Source organism: Lolium rigidum, chromosome 7 (genome assembly GCF_022539505.1).
Source record: "Lolium rigidum isolate FL_2022 chromosome 7, APGP_CSIRO_Lrig_0.1, whole genome shotgun sequence".
NCBI classification, from domain to species: Eukaryota; Viridiplantae; Streptophyta; class Magnoliopsida; order Poales; family Poaceae; genus Lolium; species Lolium rigidum.
The window spans coordinates 266602830-266627655 of NC_061514.1; the positions used below are offsets into that span (position 1 = coordinate 266602830).

The following is a 24826-nucleotide window of genomic DNA, read 5'->3' on the forward strand; positions in this document are numbered from 1 at the left end:
CTATGAACGCATACCCTACTCCTATGAGTACCTCCGAGAGACCGAGTCCAACAAATGGATGTCTGGTGGATCTTGAGATTGACGAAGTCACGACATGCGCCTCGCTATCGACGTAACATCACGTCCCACTGGAAGAATATTTCGCCTTTATGAGACATCAAAATATCAAATCTGGAGTTTGAACTTTGGTGGGATGGGTGTGCCACTACCCTCCTAATCACCCAAACACAGGATGGTTCTCAAATAACACCGGTTCTCGATTGCGGATGTTTGCTATATTTTTCATATTGCCTCTTGTGAAGATTGTCACAATTTCATGTTTGTAGGAGCAAGATTGCACTGCCGCGGTCGACCTGGTATGCTTTGGTGTTCAGATGGTTGTTGTTAGTCGCTTGGCCACAACTAAATGCCAACTAAACTGTGTCTTCATACATCCGTATGTAGATAAATTTGGATATCTTATTTACAAACAGATGAAATACATGTGAAAAAACAGGCCACACAAATTAAACGCTGGTATCGGAGGATGGCGCCATCTAGTACAATAGATATCTGATCAGGTAAAGCAGATCAAAACACACGGCAACGGTATTGCACACAGCATGATCGAAAATACACTCGGCAAAGAATTGCAGAAACCAAAATAAAATGAAAAAACATGGTAGAGGAAATATAAGCGCCAAAGTTGCGGCACGTGGCCCAGATGGCCGCGTTTGAAGGAGCCGTGACGGTGGCTGAGCTTTTTCGTGTCTCCTAACGGACATAGGCAAAGAATGAGGGCCACATCGATGGCCCATTCCCCGTGCAAAGTTTCAACAAATCTGAAAAAAAATCTAGATGTAGCCAATGATATGCTACAGACGTGTGAAATCTCAATGTGAAATTTATTGTATTCTTGGTATTTTAAACCTTGATTTTGAGGTGAAAAATGTGGACCTAGATCTAGACATCAGCTGCACAGACTAATTAAAAAAATTAAAGACTAATTTATGATAAAAACTTGATTGGCCTTGCGAGTTTGGTAGAGGGAGTGCACTCATGGTAGTAAGTGGCTTAAGTCGGTTCGCTAAACCTTATGAACGTCCTCTTTGGAACGTTCCTACTCCTACCTGGTTCCTCCACGCGGCATCGCCGTTTCCGTGCCGTGCACGCGTTGAGTTCAGAACGATCTTTGGAGATTACATTGTACTATCCGGGATGTCGAGTCAGAGTAGAATCCGCAAATTAAAGTTGGATCCTGTAGTTAAATCTGCGACATAAATACACGGGGAGATCGCATTGTATCGAAGAAACTACCGTCAATTGTCTTCTTTGGGGCTCCCCTCCAGAATCTTAGATCTATAAATCCTTGGTAGGAACTAGGAAGCCATGGATTACTTGCCAAAGACCAGTATGGTGTCGTCGCCGGAGGGGGCAAAGGTGCTGGACGCGTACAAGAAGGCCCTCGCGACAGCGGCCTCGGTGACCGCGTACGCCATGCTTGCGCGCGGCATGGCGCGGGAGCTCCTCCCCGACGAGTTGCGCGCCGCGGTGAGCTGGGGCACGGCGCTGTTGCGCTCCCGCCTCGGCGCCCGCGAGAAGGAGCGCCGCACCATCGTGATCCGGCGCCAGCTCGGCAACAGCGCGTACGGCGGCGAGAACGACCTGTTCGACGCGTCGCTCACGTACCTAGCCACCAAGATCGACCCGCACACGATGCGCCGGCTCTGCCTCGAGCGGTCTCGCAAGAAGGAGCACGACGGGAGCAGCAGCTGGAGCACGCTCCTGTGTATGGAGCACGGAGGCTCCACCACCGACGCCTTCGAAGGCGTTGAGTTCCACTGGACGTCCGTCGAGAGCGGCAGTGACGGCAACAACAACAACAGGGGCAAGGAATCCCTGGAGCTCAGCTTCGACGTGGAGCACACGGAAACCGCGCTCGACAAGTATGTGCCCTTCATTATGTCCACGGCGGAGGAGCTGCGGCTACGGGACCGCGCCCTCAAGATCTTCCTCAACCAGGGTTCTGGTTGGAAAGGCATCAACCACCACCACCCTGCCACGTTCGAGACGCTCGCCATGGATCCGTCCATGAAGCAGTCGGTCATCGCAGACCTCGACCGGTTCCTCAAGAGGAAGGAGTACTACCGGCGGATCGGAAAGGCGTGGAAGCGCGGCTACCTTCTCTACGGCCCGCCTGGCACCGGCAAGTCCAGCCTGGTCGCCGCCATGGCCAACTATCTCCGGTTCAACCTCTACGACCTCGATCTCTCCGGGGTGTACGACAACTCGTGCCTGCAGAGGCTCCTCATCGACATGCCCAACAAGTCCATCCTCGTCATAGAGGATATTGACTGCAGCTTCGACACCATGTCAAGGGAACCCCGCAAGGCGCCTGGGGCGGGAGACACCTACTACTCCTCGGAGGAGGAGGAGGACCACGAGGAGTACGAGCGCCGAGCAGGAGGAGGTTACCAGCAGGAGCGCAAGATCACGCTCTCAGGCCTGCTCAACTTCATCGACGGGCTGTGGTCCACCAGCGGCGAGGAGCGCATCATCGTCTTCACCACAAACTACAAGGACCGTCTCGACCGGGCGCTGCTAAGGCCGGGCCGCATGGACATGCACGTCTACATGGGCCACTGCGGATGGGAGGCGTTCAAGACGCTGGCCCGGAACTACCACCTCGTCGACGACCACGCTCTCTTCCCGGAGATACAAGCTTTACTTGCGGTGGTGGAGGTGACGCCGGCCGAGGTGTCCGAGATGCTCTTGCGGAGCGAAGATGTCGATGCTGCCCTAGGGGTGCTCATGGAATTCCTCCAAGGAAAGAGACGCGCACCAGATGAGGCAGTGGACGAGAACGGCGTAGCAAAGGAGTAGAGAAAGCAATGTTGTCATCTCTTAATTTCTTTACTATTATATGTGAGTTCTTACGTCATTAAAAATGTTTGATGTCAAAGATTGAAAACATCTTGACCGTCCAATCTTACTAAACGTCCCCCGCTTACCATCCAACCATCCGTCATATACTTACCAAAAAAAACGACAGCAAGAATCAACAATTCCCTGCCGGCGTGATGTATGTCGCCTACTCTTCCCGAAATCGACGCGCAACTCTCGGCCGCACCAACTTCCATCCCCTGCGTTTCCAACGCCCCGACGCCGCCGCAATCGAACATCTCCACCGCGACCGCTGGGAGGAAGAGGTTGGGGGCCAACGGCGTGGTACGGCCTTTCGCCACGGCCGTGAAGCCCTCCGGCAAGGCCGGGCGGCAAGCGCGTGGAGGCTTCGGAGGTGGCGCCTTGTCCTCCGCTAGCTCCGGTGGCCGGTCGGCGGCAGAGCAAGCCCACTCCAGCAAAAATGGCGCTCGCCGAGGTAGTGACTAACAAGAATAGGAAGAAGGCCGCGGAAGCGCTTCCGAAGGCTACACCGACCCCTTCGTCTCGCAAGGACTCGCTGGCAAACCCTCCCCGAGGCCGGACCACCCGTCCGGTCGTCGTCACCGTCGATGACAGGGAGGTGTTCGTTGAAACGCCGACAAGGTAATTTTTTCGTTTTTTCTCTTCACGTCTCATTCGGTGATGGTTGTAGACATGCGGTGATCTTGTTGTGATGAATCGTAGTGCGGTGGAGGAGGAGGTGGCAAACTTCATGGGACAATTGGATTGGAGCCATGCCGCCGGGATAGATGATATCCTCTTCGACAATGAAGAGGTCGAGGCCACCGAGGAAGTGGTGGAGGAGACACAAGGGAGCACAAAGAAGCCAAGATTCACCAACTATAACCAACAAGAGGATGTTGCATTGTGCTATGCTTGGATGAATGTGCCACTCGACGCATCGGTTGGCACCTACCAATCCAAAGAGAAGTTTTGGGCTCGTATCGAGGACTACTACAACAACATCGTCGCCGTTCCAATCACTCACGCACACGGCTCTCTCGGCCACCGGTTGGGCGCCATTCTAGAGCAATGTAACTGTTGGTCTAGTTGTGTTGATCAAGTGCACACCAACCCACCTAGTGGAGTGCCCATTAGGGAGTATGAGACCATCATCCAAGACCTCTACAAGCTACACAACAAGAAGAATGGTGGCAAAGCTTTCAACTTGCATCATTGCTACAAATAGTCTATTAGCAATGAAAATTGGGTGCGGGGGAATTGGGTGACCACTCCAAGAGGTCAAGGGTTACCATCTCCGTTGAGTCCAACGATGAGGAAGATGAAGACCCGCACAAGAGGCCCGAGGGAAAAATCTTGCAAAAGAGAGGAAGAAAAGAGGTGCACAAGGAGGATCCAAGGAAGAACTTTGTGATATGGTTGAAACCAAGAAAACATTGGAGGCCGAGGGGAGAGAGGAGAAGGCGGCAAGGTAGGCCGAGCTCAAGGCCATGGAGGAGAAGAAGTGGAAGAAGAAGATGGCCACCGAAGAGAGGAAAGCCATTGCCAAGGAGAAGGGGATTGCACTTGAGGAGGAGAGGATTGCAAAAGAGAAAGAGATTGATGAGCGTGCTATCATATTCATGGACCAAAGCAACATGGATGCCACGGCTAGGAAATATGAGGAGCTCACTCGTGCAAAGATCCTTCAAAGATCTTTTGGTGGTGGTGATGGAGTTGGTCGAGGAGGAAGAGGTGGTGATAGACTTGGATGAGGAGGAGGTGGTGGTGATGGTGGAGATGCAAGTGATGGTGGTGGTGATGGTGTTGGCCTAGGAGGAGGTGGAGATGTGGTCCACAACATATGAGGTGATATGTTAGTGGTTTTTTGCATCGAACAAGGTCGATGATTTTCGTTTGGGTGACCTTGATGTGATGAAGTCTACTTTTGGATGAACTCTCTGCATGTTTTTTTTATTTCGAATTGTCCTTATGTTTCAATTGTTTGTATGAATTCTATTTGAGATGTATGATTGTATATGTGGATTTCTAGAAAGAAATGGGGCAAAAAAAAAACTTTACTCCTCTAAATATTTACTCATCTGTTTACTCCTCTAAAGTTTTGTACTTCAGTTAGAGATGCCGTGAGAGAGTTCCCTGTCGTTGCCTAATCGACGGTACCTCGGAGGAGGGATCCTCACGAGGGGGAGAAGAAGTAGGGGCCATAGGGCGGAGTGCACACGGGACGGTGGTACGCGAGTTACCCAGCTTCGGAACACCTGCACGATGACAGGGCCTACTGCTGCTTGTCCGGAATTATCTGGGCGCTTTCGCGTTGTTACAATGAGTTGTGGTTGTGCCTCTAGGGCTCCCGGGATCCGGCTTATAAAGGCGCACGGATCTAGGGTTTACATGGAGAGTCCTAGCCGGATTACAGATAGCCTAACTACGGTACAATATCTTGCCGTGCACGTCACGGATCCGCCTTCCATATACGTCGTACTGGATCCGGGTTCCTCATGGGCCTCCATGGATCCGGGTTACTCCTAATGTCGGTACGGATCCGGCCTACTGATCCTGGGCTGGACTTCTTCCTTCATGATCAACAGCAACTGGGCCGCCCGATGGGCCACATGCCTCATCACCATCTGTGGGCCACCCGGGCTTGCCGGATCTAGGCACTGTCGATGGTACACCCATGAAGTATACCCGCAACAGTAGCCCCCAGAGTTCTCCGAGTTTCGCCTGCAGTTTCCGCCTTGCCGATCCAACACAATCTCCGGCAAACGTTGGTAACGCGGAGAAACTTGAAGAGCTCCAACTTTGCATTTTCTTCTTTTTCCCGACTTATAGCCGGAAAATGCTCCCACCCCGCGGGACTTCATCCATCGACGTTCCAAAGAACATTTCCGGGTTACTCCCCGCTCGAACGAGAACCAATTTATCCTCACGGAATTACCCGGAATCTTAAAAGACTCAAACAGTTCCGGAAATCTTTCACCTTCAGATCATACTTAACAACGGAAGTTCCACTTTTCCCGCGCACAACTTCCTTATTTCCCGCGCTAAATTTTCGCAGATGCAAATCTTCAGCCGGAATTTTCGGGAGTGCATGGTTAAGTTACCTCCACGTCGTTTTACCGCAGTTGACCTAAACACGTGTCATCCATCTAACGGCGTGACCGTTCAGTTTCCACCGTCGGATCCGGATCCCGAATCTCCGCGCGTGGCCTATAAATACCCCGCGGCCCGGTAGAAAATCCATTCTTTCACCTCTCCTCACCACCTCGTCTTCCTCCTCGCGCCGCGCCGCCCGTCAGATCTCGACTCCGGCGAGCTTTGCCACGGTGAACCCCGCGCGCCGCCAAACCAAGGCTCCCCTCGTGCCAAGATTCCCACGTTTGAACGAGAAATTCGCTCCGCCGCCGATTCGTGGTCACGCGGGACGATTTCCTTCAAGTTCGGCGACCTCATCTTCGCCGGAGCTCCGTCGAGCCACCGCGCCATTAGCGGTAAGTACGCCGGCCTTGTAGAAGATAACTTAGTGTAGAAGATAGCCTTAGTGATCCGGGTACTCAAATACTTTGTATGGGTGCAGCCGGAAGCATGCCACTCGAATCGTCGCATTGTACTGGTAGCTCTCCGAGTAGCCCGGATCCCAACCAAATAGAACCCATATGCCCGGATCCCATATCATTCCTGCCACCATATATTTCCGACATTAGACTAGCTCAACCTTTTTCCGCATCTTCCAGCACCGCTCCAGGCCGGATCCCTTCCCTCCAAGAGCTCCAAGAAGAACTCGAAGGGCAAGCTCGGATGGCGGCAAAGGTGCAGGAGACGGAAAACAAGAGGGCGTCCAAGGCCCGGATCCGCGAAGGAGAACGGGGTCAATGGTGGCGTTGCGAAACTACCGACGTGGAGCTTAGGGAGCTCCAGAACGAAGGAATGATCTCCAAACATTGGAGTTTCACTCGTGATTCCGACGTCCCCAAGCCAGAAGCCGGAGAAATAGTTATGACCAAGGCTTGGGTGGAACGCGGACTTTCACTTCCCTGTTCGGAGTTTTTTCTCTCCATACTCAACACCTACGGGCTCCAGCCCCACAACATCTGCCCAAATTCATACCTTCTCTTGTCCAACTTCGTGACTCTCTGCGAAGGACATCTTGGGATCCGGCCAGATGTCAAGTTGTGGCAATTCTTTTTCCGGGTGAAGAAAGAAACCAAGGACAAAGCAATGGTGAACTGCGGAAGCATGACGTTTATGCTCCGCCCTAGCCGCATGTACCCTCCTCACGACTCGCACGAATCCGTCCGGTACTGGAACGCCGGATGGTTCTATGAGAAGAATGCCTCAGTTCCGAAGGTCCATGAGGGTCTGCCTCAATTCGTCAACGAACCTCCGGAAGAACTTGCAAGCTGGAGCTTCGTCCCTTCGCTCGCCCAGACCCCGATCCTGGAGAAGGCTGCGCGGAGAATCTCCTGGCTAGTCCACGACGGACTGACCGGAGCCCAGCTCACACTTAGCTGGTTTTCCCGAAGAATCCAGCCTCTACGCTACAACGCGCGCCTGATGTGCGCTTATACCGGGGCGGATGATCTTCTCCGGGTTACCCGCCACGATCTTCCGGCCGACTCTCTGAAGAGAAGGATCAAGACGTTGGTGAAGATTCCGAGGGGCCAACAGGTCCCGGAACTGACCAAAGACATTTATACAAACGACCAGTGTCCTCCGGTAAGCTTTGTTCTTTTCGCTGCTTCAAACTTCACAAGTTTTTGGATGTTTAACTTAACTTTTATTCATCTTCCTTCCAGCTCAACACTTTGGCGGAGGAAAACTTTCGCACCATTCTTCGCGTCCCCGTCACCGACGACACGGCGGAGGAGGCTCCGGACGACGACGAGGAGGAAGAGGAACAGGCACCTCGCAAGGCGGCCCCTCGACCTACAAAGCGTCCCCGCGCCAAGGCTTCCGGCTCTGAGGCCGGAGCTAGCGGCGAGGCCTCCGCCAAGAAACCGAAGACGATAAAACCACCTCCGCTAGACTCAAGGAAAGCGGAGCGTGCAACGCCTGAAGGATGCTCTCAACGGCGAGGAAAACCTTCACGGCCTTGCATTCCGGGTGCTACGTAAGTTTCCGAGTAATGTGCGTTATCTATATTGGTGAGCTGTGTTATGCTTATTTTCCTTTTTACTTGCTCACAGAAATCCGAATCCAACCACCGCGCGGACCAACGTTCAGGAGCCTATCACTAAATATATGCAGAAGAAGTCTCCCGCCGTTGGTCCTTTGATGCCAACTCCACCGAGCGCTCCACAAGCCCCCCTGCAACCTTCTCCTCCTCCCGCGGATCATTCTCCAGCTCCTGCCGCTCCCACTCCTCCGGAAGTAATTCCGGTTAGCAGCGACAGAGCGGGCGGAGATGATTCCGGCGGTAAGGGTCCTATCGATGATGAATTTGAAGGACGAAGCCAAGGGGAAGCAGAAGAGATCTCCTCCGGCAAAGCTGAAGCCCCCACGAGCGATATGGTCGTTTTTCCCAAGAACTTTGGAGATCCGGCTGACCTTACCTCCACCCCAAAAGCCTATGCCACAAAGTTTTTTAACAAACTAACAGAGGCAGAGAAATGGGAGCTGGAGCAAGATATGCTCAATGCCATGCTGAACAATGCCTGGGGCAAACCGGACGTTGAAACGTCGGAGATCCAGGACGCCAAGAAAAACATTGGCCAATTCTTCGACAAGCTTGTTTGCAAGCAAAAGGTAACTCCCCAGTAGCCCCCAAGTATTTAGGCGGAAACTTTATTAGTTAGCGTCTGAATACTTTTAGAGAACTTAAACTGAAAAGGAAATTTAAAAGTCGTGGTAGCCCCCAAGCATGATGGCGGAAAAAATTTCCCAGCCTCCATGCTTTAGAAAGACTTAAACCATGATGGCGGAACTTACTCCGTTTTCTGGCTGCGTTTTCAGGAGCAAAAAGCTTTGCACTACGAGTTGCATAAAAACATCGCGCTGCAACGTCGTGTGACCATTAGCCGAGGCGGAGAAGATCCAGCGCTTCCAAGCGAGAGAATGCGGAATTGAAGAAACAACTATCGAAGCCCAAGGTTGGTTTCCGATTGCGATGACTGCGGATCGTTTCGCATTTTTTCCGAACTTGACGCTTTATGTAACTATGAGCAGGTGCCTCCACTTCTCTCGCTGCGGCTTCCTCCGAGTTGGAAACTCTACGTGCTTCACAGAAAGATCTTGAAGCGAAGCTCGTAGAGGCAGAACAGAAAATTTCTGAGAAGAACTCGGAGCTTGCCCGCAAAACTGGTGAGTTTGAACTGAAAAAACAGACTGACAGCGACATCATCCAGAAGCAGCAAAAAGAAATTGGAGGTCTTCGCAACTATATGAAGACAGCAGAGAGCTGCTGGGACTTGCTCAACTCCGACGTCATGGGTACGTCCTCGGAACTCATATGGCCGCAGACATGTAACTTGCAGTTTTTTAACGAAACTTGTATTTTCCAGATCCGCTTGGATATGATGAGGAACGTCGGAGCCAGTTCCCGCGCGACGACCTGCTACAGCTTGCCGGAGAGGACTGCAAGGATCTCATTTCCGCCTCCAGGAAAATCTGTCACAACCTCAACATCAAGAAGAGCCGAACCTGCGAAGTGCGTAAGCTCATCAGGAGGATGGATTTGCTTCCGGAGCTGGTTGTGGATCTGCAGTCTTCTTCGGCACGGGGCGCAGCCGCCATGTCCTTGGCTATGTGCTTAGCGCATAATCCGAGCTTGGACCTAGACCGGGTGACTTCGGCGTTCCTCCGGAAGCTGATGTCAATGCACTACTTGACGCAGTCAGCGGCTATGATACACGCATCGCCCGGAGGATCCGCCATGATGAATTTTATGAGAAGGTGGTTCTTCCTGCTGACGAGCCTCTCGAAGCTGAGCTTTTGAAGGATCTCGAAGCGGAAACCAGGCCTGCCCAATCCGGAAGCCAATACACTTGGACGAGCTCAAAGAACCAAGGTGGCGCTGCATCTCCGGCTGCAACTGGAGCGGAAGAAGATGAAGATGTCTCTTCGCCTGCCAAAGACGCGGAGAAGGAAACTCCAATTGACGCCGGAGGAGCTAATGCTAATGTGGAAACTTCTCCGGCTAAGGAGAAGTAAAAACTTAGTCCTGCGAAAAAAACAATGCATCATTTTGGCCCCAGAGAGGGTTTGTAATAAGACTTTAAATTCTTAAGTAGCTAGGAACGAAACGATTATGCATGGGGCGGAAACACTTATCCTGCTATCCGTTTAATATTATGCGCATGTTTCGTTTTATGTCGGAAAGCAAGTGCTGATTTCGTTATTTTCCGGCTTGCCCGCTTGACCTTCCACGAGCCGGAAAACCTTAGCCGGAAATGCTCGCCAGCGGCGACGAAGCCCAATGGCAATCCGTCCATAACCGCGGAAACAAGCCCCCCGGCATAGGTGCCGGAAATCGCTACTAGGAATCCACGGGTTCGCAACGGATAACAACTTAGTCGAGAAAACTTAAGCTTACGTCCTAAAGGACGGTTTTAGAAATCACAACTTTTATACACGCCTAGGCGGAAAACATCCAGCTCTGCGGTTTTAGTCGGAAAAACATACACGATCTAAAATGAACAAGTAAAGGAGGTAAAAGACTCAAAGAGTGAACCATAAGCTTTATTTCATTGATCATGTATAACTATTACGAGTTTGTAACTCGGAAAAATATGCTAAGTGTAGAAAGGACGTAGCTGTGCGATATTCCAAGGGCGATATGTTTCATCGTAGATGTCATCCGGATCCTCACGCTTGCGTTTCCGGCGCCAGTTAGCAGGTCTATCCCTCAGCTCGCGGAAATCAACAAGGTAGTACGACCCGTTATGAAGCACTTTGCTAACGACGAAGGGTCCTTCCCATGGAGATTGCAACTTATGGTCTTTCACCTGTCGAAGGCGGAGGACCAGGTCTCCTGCCATGAAGGAGCGATTCCGAACTCGACGACTGTGATAGCGTCGGAGCTTCTGCTGGTAGATGGCGGAGCGCTGGTCAGCTAGATTCCGAGCTTCTTCGATCAGGTCCACAGATAGCTGTCTGGCCTCGTCAGCTGTTTCTTCATTATAGGCGGAAACTCGCGGTGAATCGTGGATGATGTCGGAGGGAATCACGGCTTCGGATCCGTATACCAGGAAGAAAGGGGTAAACCCTGTTGACCTGTTAGGGGTAGTTCGCAAACTCCACAAGACAGCGTCTAGTTCGTCGGCCCAAGCTCCAGCTGCTCGTCGCAGCGGTTCTTCAAGGCGTGGCTTGATTCCTGATAATATTAGACCGTTAGCTCTTTCAACTTGACCATTGGATTGTGGGTGGGCCACAGATGCAAGGTCCAATCGAATCCCCATTGTCTCACAATAATCCTTTAATTCTCCCTGAGCGAAGTTTGTGCCATTATCCGTTATGATGCTTGTGTGGGATGCCGAATCTCATCACGAGGCTGCGGACAAATTTTAGTGCCGTAGCACCGTCGGCTTTTCTCACCGGCTTGGCCTCGATCCACTTGCTGAACTTGTCAACGGCGACCAGGAGGTATTCACAACCACCGGGAGATGATCTTTTTAACTTACCAACCATATCGAGCCCCCGGACCGCAAATGGCCAGGTGATAGGTATGGTCTTCAGCTCTTGGGCTGGAGCGTTTGGTTGAGTAGCATAGTACTGACAACCTCGGCAGGTCTTGACTATCTTGTCAGCATCTTCTTTAGTTGTGAGCCAATAAAAGCCTAGCCGAAAAGCTTTTGCAACGAGTGACCTGGGAGCGGCATGGTGCCCGCAGTCCCCTGCGTGGATCTCTCTGAGGATTTCAATGCCATCTTGATTGGAGACGCATTTGAGAAATACCCCTGTTGCGCTTCGTTTGTAGAGCTGTCCATCAACAATTGTGTAGGATCGTGCTCGTCTGATGATCTGGCGCGCGAGGACCTCATCCTCCGGCAACTTCTGATCGATGAGGTAGTCCAGGAAAGGTTGTGTCCAAGCCGGAATGGTAGCCAATACCTCTCTGGCCGGAGACACTGCCACTTCTGGGTTTTCCGGGTTAGCGCCCTTCACCGAGGGTATCCGGAGATGCTCTAGGAAGATTCCAGGCGGAATTGGCTTTCTGCCGGATCCGAGCTTGGATAGCATGTCTGCCGCTGTGTTATCGTCTCTCCTGACGTATTTGACTTCGTATCCGAGGAAGCACTTGGCGATCTCATCAACTTCGTCTCTGTAGGCTGCCATGACGGAATTTCTGGCGTTCCAGGTTCCGGCTACTTGTTGTGCCACCAGGTCGGAATCTCCGCAGCAGATGATGTGCTTGATCCCTATTTCCTTAGCGATGCGCAGTCCGTGTAGTAGAGCCTCGTATTCCGCCATGTTATTTGTAGCTTCGAAGTGGATCTGCAGAACGTACTGCAGTTCTTCTCCGGTAGGGGACTTCAGGGTGACTCCGGCTCCTGAGCCTTGATGCTGCTTGGATCCGTCGAAGTGCATGACCCATGTTTCTGGTTCCGGCTCCAGACTTGCATCCGGAGCTTCTGTCCAATCTGCAACGAAATCTGCCAAGACTTGGGATTTTACCGCAGTCCTTGGCTTGTAAGCGATGTCGAAGGCGGATAATTCAATGCCCCATTTAGCCGTCCGTCCTGTTGCGTCAGCGTTGTTGAGAATTGTTGACAGCGGAGCCTTGCTCACAACTGTACTCGGGTGCTCTTGGAAGTAGTGTCTCGGCTTCCGGCTGCCTAGGAAAACTCCATAAGCTAGCTTACGAAAGTGAGGGTATCTTTGCTTTGACTCCGTCGGCACCTCGCTTATGTAGTAGACAGGTCTTTGTACGTCATATTCATGACCTTCTTCCTTTCGCTCCACCACGATGACGAGGCTAATGACTTTGTTGGTGGCCGCCAGATAAAGGAGCATTGGCTCTGACTCTGCTGGGGCTGCCAAGATAGGTGGGGAGGTAAGTATTTCCTTCAACCCTCGAAGAGCTGCGTCGGCTGCGTCGTCCCAGACAAATTTGTCTGTTTTCTTCAGCAACTTGTACAGAGGTAGCGCCTTCTCGCCAAGACGGCTAACAAACCTACTGATTGCTGCGACACAACCCGTTAGTCGTTGCACATCTTTGAGACAAGTTGGCCGTTTGATACACCGGATTGCCTTGATCTTTTCCGGGTTAACCTCAATGCCTCTGTGAGAGACTATGAAGCCAAGGAGTTTTCCGGCTGGCACGCCAAAGACGCACTTCAGCGGATTCAACATCATCTTGTACCGACGGAGATTCTCAAAGGTTTCGTGAGGTCGCTGATCAAGTCGGATCCTTTCCGGGTCATGACCGCGATGTCGTCGACGTAGGCGTGCACGTTCCGGCCAATTTGGTCCTTCGAGGCACCGCTGCATCGTACGTTGGTAGGTGGCACCTGCGTTTTCAAACCAAAAGGCATAGTAACATAGCAGTAAGTGCCAAACGGGGTAATGAATGAAGTCGCCTTTTGGTCGGATTCCTTCATCCGGATCTGATGGTACCCGGAATACGCATCAAGAAAACACAGAAGTTCCGCCCCGCCGTCGAATCAATGACCTGGTCAATGCGCGGCAGGGGGAACGGATCCTTCGGGCAATGTTTGTTCAAGCCAGAGTAATCGATGCACATTCTTAGTATTTCAGTGTTCTTTTTGGGTACAAGGACGGGATTGGCGACCCAATCGGTGTGGATAACTTCTATTACAAAACCTGCTTCTAGTAACTTTGCTAATTCCATTCCTATGGCGCGGCGCTTCTTATCTCCAAAGCGTCGCATAGCTTGCTTCACCGGTTTAGCCCCCGGATTTATGTTGAGGTAGTGCTCGGCGAGTTCCCTAGGTACTCCGGACATGTCAGAAGGTTGCCATGCGAAGATATCCATGTTAGCGCGGAGGAACTCGACGAGCGCGTCTTCCTATTTGGGGTCCATGTTGGCTCCGATCGAGACTTGCTTGCTAGGGTCATCTTCCTTGAAGTTGACTTTCTTGGTCTCTATCGCGGCCCCGAAGGAGTTTTTCTGTTCGGAGATCTGCTTCTTGGTGGTTTGCATCTCGGTCGGATCCACCGCGGCCCCGTAGCCTTTCGGCTCTTCTCCGGATATGACGGACTCGCGAAGGCGGCTTCGCCCAACTCGCACTCGTGAGCCTTTTTGTAGTCTCCGGTTATGGTGATCATACCATTGGGACCCGGCATCTTGAGCTTGTTGTAGATATAGCACGCTCTTGCGTGGAACTTGTGGTAGGTGGGCCTGCCGAAGATGACGTGGTAGGAGCTCTTGAAGGGCACAACTTCAAACGTGATATTTTCTTCGCGGAAATTATGAACATCGCCGAAAGCCACGGGAAGTGTGATGCTGCCGAGGGAGTTCGCCTTCTTACCCGGAACCACGCCGTGAAACTCGGTGGTGCTGTGTTTGAGCTGTTCCTTGGTGAGGTTCATCCGCTCCAGAGTCTCCCGGTACATGATGTTCAAGCTGGCTCCGCCATCCATGAGGCACTTGGAGAAGTCATACCCGTCTATGCGGGGACTCACAACCAAGGCGTAGTATTCTTTTGGCACAATGGCGGGATGATCCTCCCTGTCAAATGTGCACGGAACTTCCGACCACCTGACATACTGCGGCACAGCCGGAACTGTGGCGTTCAGGATCCGGGTAGCTGATTTTGTAGCGCGGACTGTGGGGGTTCCGAGGAAAGTGTGGTAAGCCCCCACGCTCTTTTTCTCGAAGGGGTTGGATTTACCTGCGGATCCGGCTTTGGGATCCGGCGAGTTATCATCCTCGTCCATCGCCTCGGAACTGTCCTCCTCCTTGTCCTTGTTCTTGCCCTTGTCTCCTTTGCCGCGTGGGCGGTGCTTCCGGGCTCGCTTGTATCCTGCCTCCGGGTCGTTCTTTAGGTCGTTGACCCACTTGCAGTTGCGGTTGGTGTGAGTGGACTTCCCCGTAGCCGGATCCAAGTCACGACAATCACTAATGCGCTTCCCTAACTTAAAAGAAAATCAGATGAAAAAGTTCAAATTTTGCTTCCTGATACTAATGAGGTAATGTGCTGACATGAACTTGGTGCCCCTAGATAGCAATTGCATGATACAATTGTATGGCCTCTGTTTGAGAAGACTAGGCAAGCCCAAGCTAGCTCCGTTGGCATGAGTTTGGCGTGGTGTGCTGCGTGGCGACCGGCCGTCTGGCCATCATGGGCACATTGAACTCAGAAAATCTATAGGGATCTAGACAAATATAGAAGGTTAGATATGGAAATCGAAAAAATGGATCTGGTTATCAAGGTTTTAGGCTAAATAAACAGGATATTTAGTGTATAATAAAGCTATAATACCCCTGAAGATCAATTGCTAGATTTAAGTTCATACTAGTACCCACCTCCTGTGGTAGTAAAAGGTACTCATAAAAAGAGACTTAGTTTCGAAAAAGTGTGTTCGGCACATGAGCACCAGCGCTTCTGGTTTCTACAAATCATACTTTTTGAATTCCAAAAAAAACTGAAATTAAATACCCACATACATATAAACATTTCGAAGGTACGGTAGAAATTTTGGAGAAAAATATGGTATATTTTGAGGTATACAAAAAATACAAATTTATGATAAATATATACTCCTATGCGTAGCCATAAATTTGTTTTTTATGTAGCTCAAAATACAATGCAATTTCGACCAAAAACTTCACACGAGTATTCAGGACATATGTATGTATTCATAAAATAAATATGATTTTTTTTTGAAATAAAAATACATAATTTTTAAATATTTAAAAACTGAGAGCACCGGTACTCATGTGCACCAAATATGCTTTCACTTAGTTTACACTACATGAACAATTATATCCAACCTAGAAGTGCTGCCGGTCGAGTATGTTCGTTAAAACCTACTCGGGCTTGCTTGAGTCCTTGCTGGGCTTGCACGAGTCCTTGCCGGGCTTGCATGGCCGTGTCCGTTGCTTCCCGTGTTGAGTTTGGAAGGCTCCAGGAGATCGTACCTAGTACTATATCCGATGCTCAAAAAAGAAAAAAACCTAGTACTATATCCGATACCGACTAGAGCTTGCGTGGTCGAGTTCAAGTAGGATCTATTAACTTATTAGATTCTGCGGCTTGATCTGCAATATAAGACACCGGCAACACGAAGCGACGGAAACTGAAGCAAATTAGGGTAGCCATGGATTACTTGCCATCGCCATTGGCGGGTATGGCGTCGTCGGCGGAGGGGGCAAAGGTTCTGAACGCGTACAAGGAGGCGCTCGCCACTGCAGCCTCGGTGAGCGCTTACGCCATGCTTGCGCGCGGCATGGCGCGGGAGCTCGTCCCCGAGGAGCTGCGGGCGGCGGTGCGCTGGGGCGCGTCCTTCGTGCGCTCCCGCCTCGGCACCCGCGAGAAGGAGCGCCACACCATCATCATCCGCCGCACGGTGGACAAGAACCACTGCGCCCCGTTCGACGACGGGTCCAGCCTCTTCGAGGCGGCGCGCACGTACCTCGCCAGCAAGATCAATCCGCGCGCCGTGCCCCGGCTCCGCCTCTCGCGCTCCCCCTCATTGAGCCCGACGGGACCTGCAGCTGGCGCACGCTCCTGAGCATGGAGGATGGGGGCTCAACCACAGACGTGTTCGAAGGCGTTGAGTTCTGCTGGATGTACATGGACGCTGGCGGCGACAACGGCAATAGGGGCCAGGGCGGCAGCGAGTCCTTGGAGCTCAGCTTTGACGCGGAGCACGCGGATATGGCGCTCGAGAAGTACGTGCCCTTCATCATGTCCGCGGCGGAGGAGCTGCGACGGCAGGACCGCGCGCTCAAGATCTTCTTGAACGACGGGGGGGCGTGGCAAGGCATCAACCACCACCACCCAGCCACGTTCGACGCGCTCGCCATGGACTCGGAACTCAAGCAGTCCGTCCTCGACGACCTCGACCGGTTCCTGCAGAGGAAAGAGTACTACCAGCGGATCGGCAAGGCGTGGAAGCGCGGCTACCTGCTCTACGGCCCCCCGGGCACCGGAAAGTCAAGCCTGGTCGCCGCCATGGCTAACTACCTCCGTTTCAACCTCTACGACCTCGATCTCTCCGGGGTGTTCAGCAACTCGTACCTGCAGAGACTCCTCATCGACATGCCCAACAAGTCCATCCTCGTCATCGAGGATATTGACTGCTGCTTCGACACCATGTCGAGGGAAGGTCGCAATGAAGACACGTACGATGACTACCACACGGGAGCTTACCAGCATGAACGCAAGATAACACTGTCGGGCCTGCTCAACTTCATCGACGGGCTGTGGTCGACAACCGGCGAGGAGCGCATCATAGTCTTCACCACCAACTACAAGGACCGCCTCGACCCGGCGCTGCTGCGGCCGGGACGCATGGACATGCATGTCTACATGGGCTACTGCGGCTGGGAGGCGTTCAAGACGCTGGCCCGGAACTATCACCTCGTCGATGACCACCCTCTGTTCCCGGAGATACAGGAGCTGCTCGCGGTGGTGGAGGTGACGCCGGCCGAGGTGTCAGAGATGCTGCTAAGGAGCGAGGATGTCGATGCTGCGCTAGGGGTGCTTATGGAATTCCTCCAAGGAAGGAGACACGCACCAGATGAGGCAAAGCACAACCATGACGAGGCACGGTAGCTAGCAGAGATGGCAATGTTGTGAATTGTGATCGATCATTATTGCTAATTTTTGCGCAACTTGTTTTTTCGTCCAATCAAGCTACGTACCTTTTGCTAGTTCTAGGTCTACTTAGAATTTTAAGTTGGCTCTATGCCGACTCTAGAACAAGTTGTGGAATTGAAAAAAGATATGTAACCCGGTTGTATAAACTATACATACACATGAGATTGGGTGGTAGTCATCTCGCCGGAAATTAAGTTAATTCAAGGTCGACTGAAAACTAGCCACGTCCATTAAGCTAGATCAACCTCCTCCTTTTATTCCAAAGTTCGATTCTAGGTCAAGTTTTGAACCAAAAGGCTCATTTGCAAATTTGAGTTCCTCAAGAGGACTTTCAAGCAAGACCCGTCTTATGAGTATATAATATTGAAACCATTTGGAATTAGAATTCTAAACACGGTGACACTTTATGGCACTATACAAGAATATGCTAGGGGATTAGACTTGTTTCATGTCAATTTAACTAAATGATTTGCACGGAGTTTATCTTGGATGATCGTTTTATCGTCCTTCGGTTACATGTTTCATAGAAGTTCTATTGTTTATCGTCGCATTAATATTTTCCTGTTTTCTCAATAAAATGTGTTCTATGTTAAACAACAAGTATTACATTGTCATGGCCTAATTGCTACACATTTGATCCACTTGCACCCGAGTGATCCTTGAGAATTAAAGATTGAAAACTTAAACTTTGCAATAAAATCAAAGATGTATGCGTCAGAATCAGAGGCCAGGTTATACTTCCATTTTGAAAAAAAAAAAAACAAAACTACAGGAGGCATTGAGCGGTTCAATTCTCAACTTGTCATCTTTTTGTATGGTGTGTGTAGGGGCACATGACCTGAACCTTATCGCATGCGTTGCATGCAATGTTCTTTCGTATCGGATCTCTTAGGGCATCTCTAGCGGCGCGACGCATTTCGGTGTCCGCCAGCGTCCGTTTGCGTCGCGCGGCGGAGGCGAGATAGACGTTTTTTGTCTGCGCGTCCGTTAGCACCTAGGGGTGGTTCCAGCGGCCCGACGCATTTCCGCGTTTCCATCAATTATGAAGTTTCCAAACAACAAAATAAGGAATTCAACGAAGTCATAGTTATTACATTTGAATTTTGAAAAGTCTACATGAAAATAAGATAATATTCCTCTAGGCATGATCTTCATGGCCAGCCAATGTCCACTGATGCTCAATCAGATCCGTCTGCAGTTGTTTGCAGACGTTCTCATTAGTGACTTCTACATTCATATGTAGATAGTCGGCCCAAGATAAAACTCCAGGAAGTGGTGCAACCAGCTCACCTTGGAATTCTCAGTGGTTCTCATTGCGGCCATCAGGACGCTCGTTCTCAACGATCATGTTGTGCATGATCACGCAGCATGTCATCACCTCATGCATTGTCTTCAGCGACCAAGTTCTTGCCGGGTGACGGACAATTGCCCACCGAGCTTGGAGCACACCAAATCCGCGCTCCACATCTTTCCTGCAAGCCTCTTGCATCTTGGCAAACCTCCTCGTCTTCTCGGAGTTTGGATTACGGACAGTCTTCACCAATGTGGCCCAGTCAGGGTAGATGCCATCAGCAAGATAATATGACTTGTCATATGCATTTCCATTGATCTCATAGCTCACCCGGGGAGCTTTGCCTTGCATGAGCCGGTTGAAAACCGGTGATCGGTGCAACACATTGATGTCATTATTGGAACCGGCCATGCCAAAGAATGAATGCCAAATCCATAAATCTTGAGATATAACAACTTCAAGAATGACAGTCCGTCCCTCCTCATGCCCGATGTACTGACCCTGCCATCCAAATGGACAGTTTTTTCACTCCCAGTGCATGCAATCTATGCTGCCAATCATTCCAGGGAACCCTCTAGACTCGTTGATAGACAGGAGCCGCCTTGTATCCTCAACAGTTGGCTCCCTACAGTAATACTCTCCGAACACGACAATCACGGCTCGGCAAAACCTGTACATGGCCTCAAGGCAGGTGCTCTCACCCATTCGAAGATACTCATCGAATATATCCGCGAGACATTCCATATGAGAGCATGCGAATAGCCGCGGAGCATTTTTGGTAGGAGGTGAAGCCTAGCGCACCTGTTGCATCGGGCCTGCATTGGAAGTAGGGGTCATAGTTTCTGACGCCCCGTAGAATGACCAAGAACAGGTCCCTTGACATCCTGTACCGGCGCCGGAACACTTTTTCCGGGAACACCGGATTGGTGAGGTGGAAGTAGTCCTTGTGGAGACGGGCCTGCCCTGCTGATACGTCCAATTTGCATCACTATTTTATATCATAATTTGCTGTTATTCATTGATATATTTCATATTGGGACACAATACTTATGTTATTTCATCTATTTTGCATGTTTCATGATTATTTGGAGATCGAGCACCGGAGCCAGGATTCTGCTGGAAAAAGCACCGTCGGGATGCGATATTTCGGAAGATCAAGCTGTGGAAGGGAGTTTTACGAGAAAATCCTATTTTTCCGGATGACGGAGGAAGCCGGAAGGGGGAGCCAGCTGGACCCGGGGTGGGCCCACACCATAGGGTGGCGCGGCCCATGGCCCGGCCGCGCCACCATGTGGTGTGGAGCCCCCTCGGCCTCTTTCGCCTCCTTTTCTTCGCGAAACCCTTCGTCCCGAAGACCTAAGCCACAGAGGAATCCTCACGAAGGGTTACGGCCGCCTCGCGGGGCGGAGAACACCAGAGAGAAAAGAGCTCTCCGGCGGGCAGGAATCCGCCGGGGAAATTCCCTCCCGGATGGGGAAATCGACGCCATCGTCACCGCCATCGAGCTGGACATCATCTCCATCACCATCATCATCATCATCATCTCCACCATCATCACCGCCATCTCCACCGCTGGACATCGTCACCGCTGTAGCAATTTGGGTTTGATCTTGATTGTTTGATAGGGGAAACTCTCCCGGTACTGATTTCTACTTGTTATTGATGCTATTGAGTGAAACCATTGAACCAAGGTCTATGTTCAGATTGTTATTCATCATCATATCACCTCTGATCATGTTCCATATGATGTCTCGTGAGTAGTTTGTTTAGTTCTTGAGGACATGGGTGAAGTCTAATTGTTAGTAGTGAACTATGGTTGAGTAATATTCAATGTTATGATATTTAAGTTGTGGTGTTATTCTTCTAGTGGTGTCGTGTGAACGTCGACTACACGACACTTCACCATTTATGGGCCTAGCGGAATGCATCTTGTACTCGTTTTCCAATTGCGGGGTTGCCGGAGTGACAGAAACCTAAACCCCCGTTGGTATATCGATGCGAGGAGGGATCGCGAGGATCTCGAGTTTAAGGCTGTGGTTAGATTTATCTTAATTACTTTCTTGTAGTTGCGGATGCTTGCAAGGGGTATAATCACAAGTATGTATTAGTCCTAGGAAGGGCGGTACATTAGCATAGGTTCACCCACACAACACTTATCAAAACAATGAAGATTAATCAGCTGTATGTAGCGAAAGCACTAGACTAAAATCCCGTGTGTCCTCGAGAACGTTTGGTCATTATAAGTAAACAAACCGGCTTGTCCTTTGTGCTAAAAAGGATTGGGCCACTCGCTGCAATTATTTCTCTCGCATTTTACTTACTTGTACTTTATTCATCTGCTACATCAAAATCCCCTGAATACTTGTCTGTGAGCATTTACAGTGAATCCTTCATCGAAACTGTTTGTCAACACCTTCTGCTCCTCGTTGGGTTCGACACTCTTATTTATCGAAAGTACTACGATACACCCCCTATACTTGTGGGTCATCAAGACTATTTTCTGGCGCCGTTGCCGGGGAGTGAAGCGCTATTGGTAAGCGGAATTGGTAAGGAAAACCTTTACTGTTTGTGCTGATTTTATTTCTGCACTGCTGCTATAAGTCATTATGGAGAGATCTTCTCTTCAATTTCTATTTGGGAAATCTACTACTACTGCAACGGTAGTGGATGAGGCGCCAGGTGAGGAAGTGATACCATATAAAATACCTATGAAAATTATTGAACATGTTATGGATAACCGCTATGAAGGGGATGGAACTGTCCATCCTGGTGATCATTTACTGTTTTTGCATGAATTATGCGGGTTATTCAAATGTGCAGGTATTGCTATGAATGAAGTTAGGAAGAAGCTATTCTCTATATCGCTGTCTGGTAAAGCGGCGCATTGGTATAAATTGCTGAAGAATGGTGATTCTCTTGATTGGGAGGACATTGTGCCTTTATTTTATTCCAAATTTTATCCTCCAAGTGAAATTCACAAAGATCGGAACCGCATATATAATTTCTGGCCTCATGATGGAGAGAGTATTGCCCAAGCTTGGGGGAGATTGAAGTCTTTAATGCTCAAATGCCCCATTCATGAGCTTCCTGGTAATGTTATTATTGATAATTTCTATGCAAGACTTTCTTTTCAAGACAAGACCTTGCTGGATACTTCTTGTTCAGGATTATTTACACGCAATAAAGAAGAGTTTAAAAGGGACCTTCTTGATCGGATCCAAGAAAATACTGAAGGTTGGGAGAACGACAAAGATAGAGAATCAGGTATAATTTATGATTATAAATGCATTGAAGCTTTTATGGATACTGATACATTTCGTAATATGAGTGCTACATATGGTCTTGATTCTCAAGTTGCTGCAAACCTTTATAAAGCTTTTGCCTCTCATTATGAATTGCCTAAGAAGAATTTTGATAAGTATCATGAACCGTATAAAGATAAAATTGATTCATCTATTAATAAGTGTGTTGTAGTTGAAAGTGCTGATCGTGTTATTCCTGAAGCTTATATTGAAAAAACTCCTTTTCCTGCTAAAATGAAAGAGTACTCTGTTATAAATAGTGCGGTTCATAAAAGTGAAAAGAAACCTAGAGAACCTGAAGAACAAATAAAAGTTGAACCTGTTGTTGCCATAGTTAAAGATCTTGTGACTGAAAATGTAGAGGATGGTCATATTATTTTCTGTGAAGATGCTTCTAATATTGTTTCACATCCTAATAAACCCAAACAAGCTAGTGTTCCTATGCTATCTGTTAGAATTGGTGATCATTGCTATTATGGTTTATGTGATATTGGTGCAAGTGTTAGTGCTATTCCTTATGAGCTTTACACGGAGATTATGCACGAAATTGATTCTTGTGAACTTGAAGATATTGATGTGGTTATTCAGCTGGCTAATAGAGAAACTATTTCTCCAATTGGTATTGTTCGAGATGTGGAAGTTCTATGTGGTAAGATTAAATATCCTGCTGACTTTTTGGTACTTGGTTCTGCTGCTAGTGATTATTGTCCTATCATTTTTGGTAGACCTTTTCTAAATACTTGTGGAGCTATTATAGATTGCAAGAAAGAGAAAATTTTGACTAAATTTGCTGGTGAATCTTATGAGTTTAACTTCTCTAAATTTACTAAAACTCCTTATAAAGCTGATTTGCCTAGTAATGATTTTAAAATGGAGCAATGTGCATCTATTGTTCTTGTTCCTAATAATCCTTTGCAGCAACATTTGGAGGATAGCGAGAGTGAAATTTTTAGGAAAGAAAGAGATGAGCTTGAGGAGATTTTTCTTCACCAACCTATTCTCAAGCATGATTTACCGGTGGAAGACTTGGGTACAACACCGCCACCAAAGGAAGATCCTGTTTTTGATTTAAAGCCTTTGCTCGATAATCTTAAATATGCTCATATTGATGATAAGAAAATATATCCTGTTATTATTAGTTCTAAGCTTACAGAGTTTGAAGAAGAAAGATTATTGCAAATATTGAAGAAACACCGAGGTGCTATTGGCTATACTCTTGATGACTTGAAGGGGATTTCTCCCTCTATTTGCCAACATGCCATTAATATGGAAGATGATGCGAAGCCTGTTGTTGAACCTCAGCGTCGTCTAATTCCCAAGATGAAGGATGTGGTAAGAAACGAGGTATTACGACTTCTTGAAGCTGGTATTATATATCCTATTGCTGATAGTAGATGGGTTAGTCCTGTGCATTGCGTTCCTAAGAAAGGAGGAATGACTGTTGTGCCTAATGATAATGATGAGCTCATACCTCAAAGAGTAGTTGTAGGGTATAGAATGTGCATTGATTATCGAAAAGTTAATAAAGTTACTAAGAAAGATCATTACCCTTTACCATTTATTGATCAAATGCTAGAGAGGTTATCTAAAAATACTCATTTTTGCTTTCTTGATGGTTATTCTGGTTTTCACAAATTCGTTGTTAAAGCTAAAGATCAAGAGAAAACCACTTTTACTTGTCCCTATGGAACTTATGCTTATAGGCGTATGCCTTTTGGTTTATGTAATGCTCCTGCTACTTTTCAAAGATGCATGTCTGCTATTTTTCATGGCTTTTGTGAGAGTATTGTGGAAGTATTCATGGATGATTTTTCTGTCTACGGGAATTCTTTTGATAGTTGCTTGCGAAACCTTGATAAAGTTTTGCAGAGATGTGAAGAAACTAACCTTGTTCTTAATTGGGAGAAATGCCACTTTATGGTTAATGAAGGAATTGTATTGGGACATAAAATTTCCGAGAGAGGTATCGAAGTTGATAGAGCTAAAGTTGAAGCTATTGAGAAGATGCCCTATCCAAGGGATGTTAAAGGTATTCGTAGTGTTCTTGGTCATGCTGGGTTTTATAGGAGATTTATTAAAGATTTCTCCAAGATTTCAAAGCCTCTTACTAATCTTCTTCAAAAAGATGTACCTTTTGTTTTTGATGATGATTGTAAGGAAGCTTTTGAAACTCTAAAGAAAGCCTTAACAACTGCTCCTATAGTTGAACCTCCTTGGAATTTACCTTTTGAAATTATGTGTGATGCTAGTGATTTTGCTGTAGGCGCTGTTCTTGGACAGCGAGTAGATAAAAAATTAAATGTTATTCATTATGCTAGCAAGACTCTTGACGCTGCTCAAAGAAATTATGCTACTACTGAAAAAGAATTGTTAGCTGTAGTCTTTGCTTGTGATAAATTTAGATCTTATATTGTTGATTCAAAAGTTACAATTCATACTGATCATGCTTGCAATTAGATACCTTATGACAAAGAAAGATGCTAAGCCGAGGCTTATTAGATGGGTACTTCTTTTGCAAGAATTTGATTTACATATTGTAGATAGGAAAGGTGCTTGATAATCCTGTTGCTTGATAATTTGTCTAGATTGGAAAATATTGCTTATGATCCTGTTCCTGTTAATGA

The 24826-nt window shown here is 48.7% G+C and overlaps 2 protein-coding genes across 2 annotated transcripts; both read left to right on the forward strand.

Moving 5' to 3' along the window:
• Positions 1 to 1368: 1368 nt before the first annotated feature.
• LOC124672732 (AAA-ATPase At3g50940-like) lies at positions 1369 to 9642 on the forward strand. The gene is made up of 6 exons (XM_047208908.1): positions 1369 to 2815; positions 8330 to 8394; positions 8836 to 8887; positions 9049 to 9312; positions 9384 to 9491; positions 9587 to 9642. Exons 1-6 carry the CDS (start codon positions 1369 to 1371, stop codon positions 9640 to 9642), a joined length of 1992 nt encoding a protein of 663 aa, XP_047064864.1.
• A 6462-nt stretch (positions 9643 to 16104) lies between these two features.
• Positions 16105 to 17564, forward strand: LOC124672733 (AAA-ATPase At5g17760-like). Its single transcript, XM_047208909.1, is given in 2 exon segments — positions 16105 to 16471; positions 16474 to 17564. Coding segments are annotated over 2 exon segments (1458 nt in total).
• Positions 17565 to 24826: the final 7262 nt, after the last annotated feature.